The sequence below is a fragment of the Alosa alosa genome, chromosome 5 (genome assembly GCF_017589495.1).
Source record: "Alosa alosa isolate M-15738 ecotype Scorff River chromosome 5, AALO_Geno_1.1, whole genome shotgun sequence".
Classification (NCBI taxonomy): domain Eukaryota; kingdom Metazoa; phylum Chordata; class Actinopteri; order Clupeiformes; family Clupeidae; genus Alosa; species Alosa alosa.
In genome coordinates this window covers 9,699,850-9,712,884 of record NC_063193.1, presented here as the reverse complement: position 1 = coordinate 9,712,884, position 13,035 = coordinate 9,699,850, and the positions used below count along the sequence as shown (strand labels likewise).

The window sequence follows — 13,035 nt, the reverse complement described above, 5'->3', positions numbered from 1 at the left end:
AGATGACGACAGCGCTGTAACGAATCAGTCAGTAAACATTGGTCGTAGTGTTATCCAATTGCGTCGAAGTCCGGAATCAATCAGTAAACATTGGTCGTAGTGTTATCCAATTGTGTGCAGTGAGATTTAAGGCTGAGCAATTTTATCGATTCTGCAATATAAATCGTTATTTTTCCCCCAAGAAAGTATCGATTTTTAAGCTGCGAGTATCGATACATAAGTCCCAAATCCCAAATCCCTCGTGTTTACCCCTGTTCGCGTTGCAGGAAGAGCGATTTGATCAGCCAGCCACTAGTCGGCATACAGCAAGTCACCTGTACTAACTTTACACAGACGCCGACGTCTACCTCCTTCTGTTTAGGAATCAGAGCGAGGGAGGCGATTCAAGAAAATGGCGGCGAATATAAATCCAGGGGCGAATATAAATCCAGCACCTTCATGCTTAAAAGCAGATGTGTTGGAGCACTAAGTGTATCGAATTATATTGAATTGTATCGTTGGCTGAATATCGTGATATATATCGTATCGTGAGCTGAATATCGTGTATCGTATCGTATCGTGAGATTAGTGTATTGCTACAGCCCTAGTGAGATTTTCAAATGCATGCTTGGTGCCGCCCCTCGAGTTACATTACATTAGTCATGGCCAGACCCTTAATCTTTCGGATTTGGGTCTGAAATCTCCAGGCTAGTTCTGGGGTAGAGGGAATAGTGAAAACATGTACAGCATGGAACAGCTTTGGAGTGAGACGGGGGTGTGGAGAGAACGCTGCTGAGGCGTGCCTTACCCTCAGCCACTGCTTCTCGGTCAGCGCGTCGCTGTAGTCCACATCGCGGCGCGAGCGGGAGCCGCGGCCGAACATCTTCTCCTCCTCCTCCTCGCAGGTGAGCCGCTCCACCTCCGCATCGTCCTTCAGGATCCAGTTGGGCAGCTCGTCCTCCTCCATCAGCCGCGGCTTGCGCTTGGGGTTGCGGGCGTCCTCACGCCTCCGGTCAAGGTCCATGCGCTGAAGGATGAACATGACACAGGGGTGAGGAGGAGGAGGAAGAGGTTGAGAGGTCAAACGCGCTCAGAGTTTAAGCCATTCCATACTTCCCTGGGTAAAACTGACTGTGAGTTACATGCATCTAATCAGTGTACATTTTGTTACAAACCATGTTAAGGATTTCATCTTGTTAAGAATTGCAGTTCATTTTTACATTTTGCTCTTTGTTTTTCATGACCAGTAGTCTGTAAAGAAAGCCTAAAGTTAGGACATTTCTGTAATAAGGTCCCCGAGCTTCAAGCTTTCTTTACTGAACGCACACTGCCTCCACAAAATAATAAGCAACGATTTGCATAGTTCATACTCAAATATATGCACAATGGATAATGTCTCTGTATGTGTGTGCAGAATATCTCAGGCCCATTAGAATGGAGATAGGAGCCCTGATACATGCTATTGTCACTAACGGATTGCGGAAATAAACAAATAATCAATCACACCTCCCAATCTTTTCTCCCACCCTTAAATTTCCTTTCCCCAAGTCCCCTGGCAGCACCGGAGAACTACGCTGCACTGTGCCAATCATGTGCCATGTGATGACGGGTTGTGTCGAGAGATGAGCCGAGGGACAGCAAAGCAATCTGCAGGTCCTAAAGCACACCAAAGCAATCTGCAGGTCCTAAAGCACACCACACACTCCACAGAACAAACAAGCCTGATTATAGGTATCTCCACCTCTGAGCGCATACGCTATCAGTGCACCACACAGCCTGCTATTGGGATTCCACTCGGCAAAGATTTAAAGTTTTTTTTGCTGTAAGCTGTTGTGCTTACTAAATAGGATGGTGTGTGTGTGTGTCTGTGTGTGTGTGTGTGTGTGTGTGTGTGTGTGTGTGTGTGTGTGGGGGCAGGTTATGGTGGGGGTGGTGGAGACTTGTTTATGAGATTGGTGCTTTACCATGAAGAGTTCAAACTCGTCCTCGATCCTGGCGATCATCTGGTTCAGGGTCTCGTCATCTGGGACCTCATCTTCCTCCTAAGGCCAGAGAGATGGAGAGGGAAGGAGGGGAGGCAGAGAGAGGGAGAGAGAGGGAGAGAGAGAGAGAGAGAGAGAGGGAGAGAGAGGCAGAGAGAGGCAGAGAGAGGCAGAGAGAGGGAAGGAGGGGAGGCAGAGAGAGGGAGAGAGAGGGAGAGAGAGAGGCAGAGAGAGGGAGAGAGAGGCAGAGAGAGGCAGAGAGAGGGAGAGAGACAGATTGTAAAACTCCAGTGTTGTTTGGCTAGAGAGCGGTGGGGATGAGTGGCGTGGGAGAGTTGAGTGAATGTAGCAGAACTGCATGAATGCACCGCATACAAACACCAACCATGTGTGAAATGCATTCAGTTCCAGATCACTCTAAGGACATTTGAGATGCTCCTCATTTGGTGCTGTATACGGCTGTTGGGTTGCAACTACAGAAATGCATTGGTAGGAAAAGGAGAAATAGCAACTACTCAAATCTAAACAAAAGGGCGAATCTAAAGGATGAAATGGCATTTAGCGCACTGAATGACCATTTTGTATGGTCACTGTGATATAAATAAATTTGAACTGAAACTTGCACTAACCACGTTTTTATGACTAGCCTGAGGAGCGAGTGCTGTGAGGGACTACTATAATGATTTGGCAGACAGAATAAATTGGCTTTGCTGCATGAGAACGCTAGGATGCCCAAATTAATATAGAACTGCCGGTGGTCTCCCTGCCTCTGTTCTCCATGTGAAACACAGAGGGCAGAGAAATGTTATTGCTTTGCGCTGCTTGGCTTATCACAGTGGCACTACTCCATGGAGCCTCTTTCTCAAGAGCGTGGCATTTGGGTTTGTTATTTACGGATGGCGGTGATAATAAATACCAGCGTCTCTGTGAAGGCTCCGGAGTTCTGGAGCTGACTCGGAGACGCCACGGTACTGGAGCTCTAGGGGCATGTGGGGAAAAAAAGGAGACATAGCAATTTATATTTCTTTTTTATATATAGACTCTATGAATGATATGATACACTGACTGGAGAGCACTTTACATTTTGTTGTACCTGTGACAATGACAATAAAGATCTATTCTATTCTATGTGCCCCAAAGCTCCCGGACGCTCTTGACCTATCTGTGCACAAACAGCATCCTCTACTGGCTAAATCCCGTCGCAACAGGGAGAAGTGGCTTTTGATGTCTGCGTTTGGAGTTCTCTTCAAATTTGCTCAAAACTCAAGCTGTTTTTTTTATGTTTTTTTTTCTCTGTATTTCATACCAGCACTGTCACATTTATCCAGCAGATCATTCTCTTCGTAAATAATCTAACCTTTGCTAAGGTAAAGAATCTAACCTTTGCTAAGGTAAATAATCTAACCTTTGTAAGTCACTTTGGACAAAAGTGTAAGCTAAATGAATAGAATAATATAAATGTTAGTGAGGCAAAGGGAATAAATACAACCAATGAGTCCTGCAATGAAGCCAATGGCTCCTAAACACAGTCTGGTAGAGTACAGACTTGGGAGGGGAGAGTTAGACCAGCGAAGGGGACAGCAGGACGGACCTCGTTCTGCTCCTCGTGCTCCAGGATGGCCTGAAGGAAGGCGCGGCGCTCGTGGCTGGACGACTTCTGGTCGAACATGCCGGCCTGGATGACCTTCTGGTCCACGTTGAGCTTGTACTTGGCGGCGGCCAGGATCTTCTCCTCCACGCTGTTGACGGTGCAGAGGCGCAGCACGCGCACCTCGTTCTGCTGCCCGATGCGGTGAGCGCGGTCCTGCGCCTGCAGATCCTGATGGAGGGACAGAGAGAAAGAGAGAGAGAGAGAGAGAGAATGAGAGAGGATATTGAAACAGCATGTTATATGTAGGGGACAGAGGTGAATTACATCCATAAGGGGAAAAAAGAGAAAGAGAAAGAGAGAGAGAGAGAGAGAGAGAGGTGAGAGGGAGATGAAATGGAAGGGAAAAGATTACTCCTCTTCCTTGGCTGACCTGACACCATCACTGAATAGAGTAATCAAACTGTTTCTTGAAAGGAGTGATTTTCGAAGGAGGGAGGAGATAGATGAAGAGGCTATTCGGTTGCTGGTGATGACCTCAACTGATTTATAACAGGCGACCTAGAATGACTGTGGGTGTGAATCAGATTTACAAACACAGAATGTTCAAAATAAACCAGGCATGCAGGACTGGAATGCATGGAGTGAGAAGCGGGATATCTGCTATAGGGTAATAAAAGCAGTTATTAAAACGCAGATTTACTTCTTTTTCCTTAGGGGAGCTTTGGGAAAGTCATTTAAATCATTTAATTTTGAAGTTTAATTCATTCAGCTGAGCGTTAACTACGCTGGTTGCCATGGTACAGAGCGGAAAAACCCTGATTATGAACCTGGTAGAATGAAATAAGGGAAGGGGAGAAAGAGAGAGAAGCAGAGAGAGAGGGGGGGGGGGAGGGGTGTGTCTCATTACATCTAAAATGTAATCAAATTGAGCCTGCAGGGAATTGGGTAATTGAGAATGCCTGACTCGTGGTAGGAGGGAGCAGTGTGTGTGTGTGTGTGTGTGTGTGTGTGTTTTGTGTAGGAGAGTCAGAGCGCGAGTACCTGGTGGGGGTTCCAGTCGCTGTCGAAGATGACTACGGTGTCGGCGGCCTGCAGGTTGAGGCCGAGCCCCCCGGCGCGTGTGCTCAGCAGGAAGATGAAGTACTGCGAGCCCGGCTCGTTGAACTTCTTCAGCAGTGCCGCACGGTCCTCTGACTTGGTGGTCCCTGGTCACCACACACAACATAACAGAGGAAACCTCACACAGCGTCTAGCACAGTCTACACCAGTGTTTCTCATTTTTGCGTGAACTTTTTCAGACCAAGGACCACTTAACAAATGAAAAAAAACCTCACGGACCACCTAGCTAAAAAAAAAAGAAGAGTAGACGTACTTCAACAGTATATTACACAATAGGCCTCACTGTGCTTATTGTATCAGAGGATTCATATGATTTAAACTGGCGTAGCATACATAGGCATGTTGCAGAACTGTTTGAATTTACATACAAGTTGGTTCAATATTGCAAACCACTCATCTATATTATGTTTTACCACGTCTGCTTGCGGACCACTTGGGATAGCTTGCGGACCACTAGTGGTCCCCGGACCACACTTTGAGAAACACTGGTCTACACTCTGGATAAGTGATAGAACTCAGTGATAAAACACTGTCTCAAAGGTCTTCCCATTCAGTCAAAATCGTATACTTCCAAATATCAGTGCATTACTAGTATATACCAGAATTGTCACTCGAGAATAGCTAGAAAGAAACTACCCGCAGGCAACCACCTTAACTTGCCCACCAGAACAGCGGGATACTCCGTTGATTAGTCCACACAAGCATTCATCTTTAATGACAGCTGAGAATAACAGGTGGGGGAGAGAGCAGGGGAGGGGGGTGTTCGGGTGTAGGCGCTCACCGTCCAGGCGCAAGTACTTGAAGTTGCGGTAGCCAAAGTAGTCCTCCATGATGGTCATGAGGGTGGTCATCTGGCAGAAGAGCAGCACGCGGTGGTTGGTGGCCTGCAGCTTGGGCAGGATGCGGTCTAGCAGCTCAAACTTACCAGACGCACGGTACAACTCTGGACTGCAAGAGATGGGGTGGGGGGCACATGGGAAGAGAGGAAGAGGAGGAAAAAACGGAAGGGAAGAAGAAAAAAGATGGAGATAAACACAAACAAGGAGGAAGGTAAAGAAAAAGAAGAGGAAGGGGATAGAGGAGTTTAAAGAAGAAGAAATAAGGGAAGGATCATGCAGAGATAAAAGGAAAACAAACAACATTCACTTGGTTACACAGGGTCTGCTTTGTTTGAACTGATATTGGTTCCCATGGGGCAATCACGAGACCCAGATACTATGCAGGGCCCAGCTTGATTCTGAGCCCTGTTTTCAAATGCATATCGTGAGACTTCTTCCTCCTGCTTCCTCACCCGCTAATGATGCCATTCGCAAAGCCCAAGTGCTCTGCGAAGGATTCCTGGAAAAAAGAAAGAAAAAAAAGGCAAACTGAGTGGGATTCAAGCCCCTTTTGATCAACAAGCTGAGCTCTTCCTTACAGCCTTCCACCCCATGCCTCTCACGCACATCCGCATACACACACCTCAGGCACCAATCAACAGCAGTGAGAGCCCAGAGAGCACTGACTCACCTCTATGTGCTGGAACATGTAAGGATGATTGCAGATCTTCTTCAGCTGCATAATGGTGTTCATCAAGGTTTTCGCACCTCCTTTGCCCTTGGGGTGGCCCACCAGGAGTCAATGCAAGAGAGAGTGAGAGAGAGAGCGAAAGAGAAAGAACGAGAGAGAGAGGGAGATAGAGAGGATGGGAGGGAGGGAGAGGAACAAGAATGTGAGCATGAGAGAGAAAGAGAGAGAGAGAGAGAGAAATAGCATGAAGTCTCTGCAAAATATATAATCCTCTGTGATCTTCCACTGGAGTTGGCATCTCCTCTCCTCTCCTCGCTTTTGGCTCCCTACCTTCTTGTCCTTCTCAGAGCCATCGGTCAGCAGGATGCCCTTGCCTTGCATGTGCCGATACAGAACCTTCTGGATGGCCGACATGTCACATTTGATGACATACTCCACCTGAGTGAGCAAAGGCAGAGAGAGAGGTCCAGAGGTGTTCCTGTGATGACCGCTTTAATGTGTGACTCCCATGCTGGCTAGCTGGAATGCGATGGCATCTGCTTTGATGGGGTAATCCCCTTGAGCAAACTACCCTACACCAGTGTGGAGGACCAGGATTAGAGGATTTCTACTCCTTAGCCAGCGGGAGGTTTAGGCTGGAAAGTCTTTCTCCATAGTTATTACTCGAGGCATATGGCCATTAATGAGGCCCATTTCATCACATTTGTATCATGAAAAGGGAGCAGGTGTCAGCTCTGAATGCTAATTTGTCTCTCCACACGACTGAGTTTCGCCTTTTGAGTTTAAATGACTACAGGGAATATCTGAAATTCAACAAGCAATGGAGAAAAGGTAGATATCCATTATTCATAAATAGACATGAATAATGAACCGATTCACAACTCTCTTCTCTGCCGATCTGGGTGAGAAAACAAAACACATTAGGGCCCAAACAAACAGTATGATAGGGAGGCTGACCTTCTCAGGAAGTTGAGATTCTACTTCCTTCTTCAGGCGGCGCAGCAGGAAGGGGCGGAGCACCTTGTGCAGACGGCGAATGATCAGAATGGTCTCCTCTTCATTCAGATCCACCTGCCAGTCAATAAAACAGGCAAAATGCATGACAAATGTGGCTCCCTTGAGTGCAAGACAAATTCCCTCCAGGGGAATAATGGTTTCATTTATTTAATTCAAAAACTGTCTAAAGGAATCAAATCAATCATTCCATGCACCAAGTCAAGCCAAAGCAAAAACAGCCGACGTTCGAAATCCTTGAGATTTTATCAAAACTTTGATAGAGCTAAAGCATGCATTTATATAAAGTTTCAACGTGTGTTTCAGCTGAATAGCAAAATAAAGCCCAAAGCACAAATCTTCAAAAGGTTTTGCCTCAGGCTGTGGAAAGCACTTCAGTAGACATGAGGCACTGTCTGCTGCTGCTGGCTATATATAAAGGAAAAAAATTGAAACTGGGATTGATTGATGGCCTCCTGTGGCCAGCCTATTCCAAGTCCATAATACTCTTGTGTAGTGCGAGTGCCCATTGCAGGTGCTCTCTGTGTGTCCTACCCGCTCTCCGGTCATGGCGAAGGGCGCGTTGAACCACTGCTCGAAGGTGCTGCAGCTCTTGAAGATGGTGGGCAGCAGGAAGTTGAGTAGCGCCCACAGCTCGGGCAGCTTGTTCTGCAGCGGCGTGCCTGTGAGCAGGAGGCGCCGCGGTGCCACATAGTGCGTGTTGAGCACCTGCGTCAGCTTGCAGTGGTGGTTCTTCATGCGGTGGCCCTCGTCCACGATCATGTATTTCCAGCGGATCTGGAGGATGGGAAATAATAACACACAAACACAAACGCTGACCACGTGTAAAACGACTGCATCAGACAAAGACTGATGACAAAAGCTTGCAAATGTTCCATGCAAAAGTTCCAAATGGTCAAACAGCTCCCACTTGCCAGACTGATTACAAAAGCTTGCAAATGTTCCATGGAAAAGTTTCAAATGGTCAAACAGCATCCACTTGCACAACAATGAAGCCTGTGTCAATAAAAAAACACTTTTGCTGCAGGTTTCTCAAATTTAACCTGCCCAGCAACTGTTTGGAGAGTTTAAGCACCTTTGGCTCAGGCAGCCAATTAGCCCATCAGCCAGACGGGCCCCAGCTGCCACACTCACCTTGGCCAGGATGTGCTTGTCCTTGATGATGTACTCATAGGTGGTGATGAGCACGTTGAACTTGCCGCTGCGCAGCTGAGGCACCAGCGATCGGCGCATGCCCGGCGTGCCCTGTCAAGAGGGGCCAGCAGCACCACAACAACGACAGAAACAGGGGGAGAGCACAGGGGTCAGACACTTGGAGATGCCAAGATGGACGAGGACATGGATGGACATATGAAAAAAAAAGAGAAATGTGGATGTGGATGACCAACCTTGTATGCAATCTTGACAATGGAGGGCGCCCACTTGTCGAGCTCATACACCCAGTTGGAGAGAGTTCTGGAGGAAATGAAAAACATTTTTTGATAATAACCTGTGGCCTATTTTTGTCGGCAAGCTTATCTGTTCCACAGGAGCCATTCACACTGTGTGAAAAGCAACAGAGGTATGTGTGAGTGTGTGTGTGTGTGTGTGTGTGATTCTAGCTGTTTGTGTGTATGCATGTGTGTTTCTGCCTATGTCTGTGTGTGTGTGTGTGTGTGTGTGTATTTGAGCGTGACCACTGGTGCGTGTGTGTGTGTGTGTGTGTGTGGGTCAAGTGTGAAATGCCCTGTTCCCTCTGCTCCCTGGACAGATCATTCTCTGCACCATTAGCCGGAAATCCACTCCCTAGTCACACTGAGCCAACTCAACGATTGATGATTCTCCCTCCCTTCCTCACCCGCAGTCTCTCTCTAAATCAGAAAACTTTTACCATCACACCACCCACATGGAGGCAAGGAGGTGAAAACAAAGGCAACGTGATTTCACAGTTGGGTCCTGAACTCTGCAGAGTGATTGTGCTGTTTTCGGATAAATGAATATTCCTCAAATGTGATGTCTGTCTACGTCTACATATACTACGTCAGAGTCGACCGAGCGGGGTACAATTACCACTAACAGAACACATAATAGCCAGCTCCATCTGGCCACTCTGAAAGAATCTTGGTGAATTGGTCATCACTCGGCATTCTCTCCGACAGTACGTAGCTGTATCCTCAATGAGGAAGATGAATTAAAACTGCTATGGTGTGTAAGCCGCTGCGTGTGTGTAAGCCGCTGCGTGTGTGAGTGAGCGGTGCGAGTCGCCGTGATCTGTAACGCACGAGAGAGGCACGATGATCAGGTAGGGCCCGTTGAGCCTCTTGTGCTCCATCAGGTAGGTGATGAGGGCGATGGTCTGGATGGTCTTCCCCAGGCCCATCTCGTCAGCCAGGATGCCGTTCAGGTTGTTGTTGTACAAGGACACCATCCACTCCAGGCCCTGAACCTGAGCAGGGGCACAGTGATAAACAAGAGTTTCACTAACACGCCGGAGATACAGTACGCATGGGTTTCATACTGCATATGTAGCATTTGGTACAGACAGTTCTGCATGCTGTGCATGTCACAGAAAATCGTGGAAAACTGTAGAATGAATGAAAACAGCTTTTCCTTTTCATCGTCAGGGCAGCAAACACATTCACCACAAACTTAATTTGGCGGTTAAATTGTGAAATTCATTTGACTCTTTCAAACAGGAGTTTTTCCCATATTTTCTTTTTTAATCATTTTAACTCTGACGACCCCCCTCCAGGTGGCGAGACCCATTTCTGAATAAGCTCTCTCCGCTGAAGATGACAAGAACAGCTGTTGTGTCTGCATATGTGTGTGCGTGCCTGTGTGCGTGTGTGTGCATGTGCGTGCGTGTGTATGCGTGCCTGTGTGCGTGCACGTGTGTGTGTGCATGTGTGTGTGTGTGCGTGCCTGCGTGCGTGTGTGTGCGTGTTTGTGTGTGTGTGTTTGTGTGTGTGTGTGTATGTGTGTTTGTGTGTGTGTGCGTGCGTGCCTGCGTGCGTGTGTGTCCGTGTGTGTGTGTGCGTGTTTGTGTGTGTGTGTGTGTGTGTGTGTGTGTGTGTGTGTGTGTGTATGTGTGTGTGTGTGTGTGTGTGCGTGTGTGCATGCGTATGTGTGTGCATCTGTGTGTGTGTGTGTGTGTGTGTGTTCACTTCATCTGTGTGTACCATACTGAGCGCTGTGTATGCATGGTCATGTCTGGGCCCTCGTGTGCACAAGGCGCTCGCTTGAGAATGTGTGTGTTTGCATTCATTACTATATTTCCAACAGGATCCAGTCGGAGAACATATTTCATACACATGCTGAATGCATTTCATGGGATCGGTCTAATGTATTTCAGCGCTTTACCTGATAATGTTTCAGGCTGCCATTGACAAGTAGGGTGGACTGCTTCTCCACCCTCTCAATGACGGCGTGGGCCACGCCGTAGTAGGAGTGGGTGCTCTCGGAGCCCGCCTCCGCACTGTACTCGTCATCCACATCCTGTTTCGCCGACCTGGGCGCAAGGAAGAGCAGAGATGTAGAGAGAGAGAACAGAGGGGCAGACAGAGGAGAGGCAGAAAGGGAAAGAGAGAAGAGAGAGAGAGAGAGAGAGAGAGAGAGAGAGAGAGAGAGAGAGAGACAGGCAGACATCAGCCAGGGAACACCTCTAGACCTCTCTCTCTGCCTTTGCTCACTCAGGTGGAGTATGTCATCAAATGTGACATGTCGGCCATCCAGAAGGTTCTGTATCGGCACATGCAAGGCAAGGGCATCCTGCTGACCGATGGCTCTGAGAAGGACAAGAAGGTAGGGAGCCAAAAGCGAGGAGAGGAGAGGAGATGCCAACTCCAGATTATATATTTTGCAGAGACTTCATATATCTCTCTCTCTCTCTCTCTCTCTCTCTCTCTCATGCTCACATTCTTGTTCCTCTCCCTCCCTCCCATCCTCTCTATCTCCCTCTCTCTCGTTCTTTCTCTTCAGCCAGGATGCCGTTCAGGTTGTTGTACAAGGACACCATCCACTCCAGCCAGGATGGGGAGGAGTAGGGGAGGTAGAATGAGAGAACAAATGAGAGAGAGAGAGGGAGAGAGAGAGAGAGGGGGAGAGGCAGACATTGTGAGTCAGATCTTTAGCAGATCCAGTCTCTTTTCATTGTGTCGTGTCATGCGTCACACGGCTGCTATTTCATTAGATTACCAGCAGTGCGCGGTCACAGAAAGCTGCTTCTGGATCAGCGGGTGAGGGGGTCAAGTGCGCTTCAGCGAATGGGCTGAGTCTACCTCCACTAATTACACCCTCGGAAATCAGATGGTAGGAGGAATAAAGGACTGCAGTGTGTGTGTGTCTGTCTGTGTGTGTGTGTGTTGGCACACATACTCAATGATGTGCTGGGCCGCCTTCTCGGTATCGGAGTCAGTGGATTTCTTCTCCTCCGTGTCCGGGTGTGACGTGGCCTCGTCCTCGTCCTAAACAAACAGACACACACACCAAAACAGCCAGGCCGGAGAGGCCAATTACAGAAGGAAACACTCACACCATACACTGTATTCCAAGATAACATTTCTCTATTGTATCACTATATCGATGACTGACAATGTTTTTGCATGGCTGTGAGTGCAGTCTGCACAATCATATGCTCATGTGTAATGTTCGCTGGCCTGTTTGTTTTTATTTATTTATTTTTTCCACTGTACACATCTATTTAGATATATACAACAATATGATGGGCCAATTCTTTAGATAATCCAAACAAATACTCATATTTAAGCATTATACATTACTAACATGTTTACTATATCACATATTGCCCATCCCTAGTACCAACACACAATCTAACACCTGCGACGACCTCATTCAATCAGACAGCACAACACAAAGCCGCAGATGGGGTGGCTAGGAGATGGGCGGATGGATGGATAGATGGATGGATGGATAGATGGATGGATGGATGGATGGATAGAGTTGAAAGCAGGGTTCCCACACCTTAATTAAGATCAAATTCAAGGACCTTTCAAGGACTTTCCATGCCCAATATCCTTAAATACAAGGACCCAGTGTATCGATAAATTTCAAGCGCGGGCATAGTTAAATCATGTTCCCTTAACAGACCAAGGATACCTTGTCGCAGTTTTCTTTTATTTTTGCTCATATGACAAATGTATTTTGCATAAAACTGAGCTGAAATAAACTTTTCCTAAACAAGTTAAACACGTTACCATGAACCTGTTGGTTTATTCATCAATATGTTAAATTAAATATTTGGGCAACAAACACTACACGCGGGAAACGCGCAGAAATCATGCTGGCCATGTAGTTCTAACCAACGTAAATCAGGCATATGCATATGATATCTACAGAAGTGGTGGCGAAATAATGGAAACATGTTAACAAGCTGATGGAATTGTATGGAATTTTTTCCTCAAAAAGAAATTCAAGGACTTTCAAGGACCTCCATGTATTTATGTATGCTTTCAAAAACTTTCAAGGGCCTTGAATTGTTTTTTTTTTTCAGATTCACACACTTCCAAGGATTTCAAGGAGCTGTGGGAACCCTGTGAAAGGTGAAGGACAGGAGGAGGCGAGGAGAGGATTTGATGAGAAAGGACTCCATCACAAGATCATAGTGAGAGACGGTGAAAGGATGAAACCTGTGAAGACTTCAAAGAGCCGGGCGTCTCATCATCTCTGTGAGGCTGTGTGTGTGCGTGCGTGCGTGCGTGCGTGTGTGTGTGTGTTTAAAGAGAATGTTGAAAAAGCGTAATCCAAACGTAATATTCTTCTCAAATAAAAGGTGCTATGCTCCTTTATGCCCCATTACTGACCCCCATTACTGAAATTATATTTTTATGTGACCATTTGTTCTAT

General features: G+C 47.0%; 1 protein-coding gene across 6 annotated transcripts in view; it reads right to left on the bottom strand.

The window, feature by feature from the left end:
* The window catches only part of smarca2 (SWI/SNF related, matrix associated, actin dependent regulator of chromatin, subfamily a, member 2), a 56,822-nt gene that overhangs the window by 27,780 nt on the left and 16,007 nt on the right, over nucleotides 1-13,035 (bottom strand). For 4 of the 6 annotated variants that reach the window (XM_048242712.1, XM_048242711.1, XM_048242716.1 and 1 more), the window contains 16 exons: nucleotides 11,548-11,636; nucleotides 10,534-10,681; nucleotides 9,456-9,619; nucleotides 8,583-8,649; nucleotides 8,329-8,439; nucleotides 7,729-7,971; nucleotides 7,138-7,251; nucleotides 6,511-6,618; nucleotides 6,181-6,267; nucleotides 5,963-6,009; nucleotides 5,453-5,619; nucleotides 4,594-4,757; nucleotides 3,553-3,780; nucleotides 2,878-2,940; nucleotides 1,944-2,021; nucleotides 788-1,006 (listed from right to left, as the gene is read on the bottom strand). In XM_048242712.1, coding sequence (XP_048098669.1) covers nucleotides 788-1,006; nucleotides 1,944-2,021; nucleotides 2,878-2,940; nucleotides 3,553-3,780; nucleotides 4,594-4,757; nucleotides 5,453-5,619; nucleotides 5,963-6,009; nucleotides 6,181-6,267; nucleotides 6,511-6,618; nucleotides 7,138-7,251; nucleotides 7,729-7,971; nucleotides 8,329-8,439; nucleotides 8,583-8,649; nucleotides 9,456-9,619; nucleotides 10,534-10,681; nucleotides 11,548-11,636 — 2,097 coding nt within the window. The remainder of the gene's footprint in view (nucleotides 1-787; nucleotides 1,007-1,943; nucleotides 2,022-2,877; nucleotides 2,941-3,552; nucleotides 3,781-4,593; nucleotides 4,758-5,452; nucleotides 5,620-5,962; nucleotides 6,010-6,180; nucleotides 6,268-6,510; nucleotides 6,619-7,137; nucleotides 7,252-7,728; nucleotides 7,972-8,328; nucleotides 8,440-8,582; nucleotides 8,650-9,455; nucleotides 9,620-10,533; nucleotides 10,682-11,547; nucleotides 11,637-13,035) is intronic. The other 2 variants (XM_048242714.1, XM_048242715.1) reach the window with 1 other exon arrangement.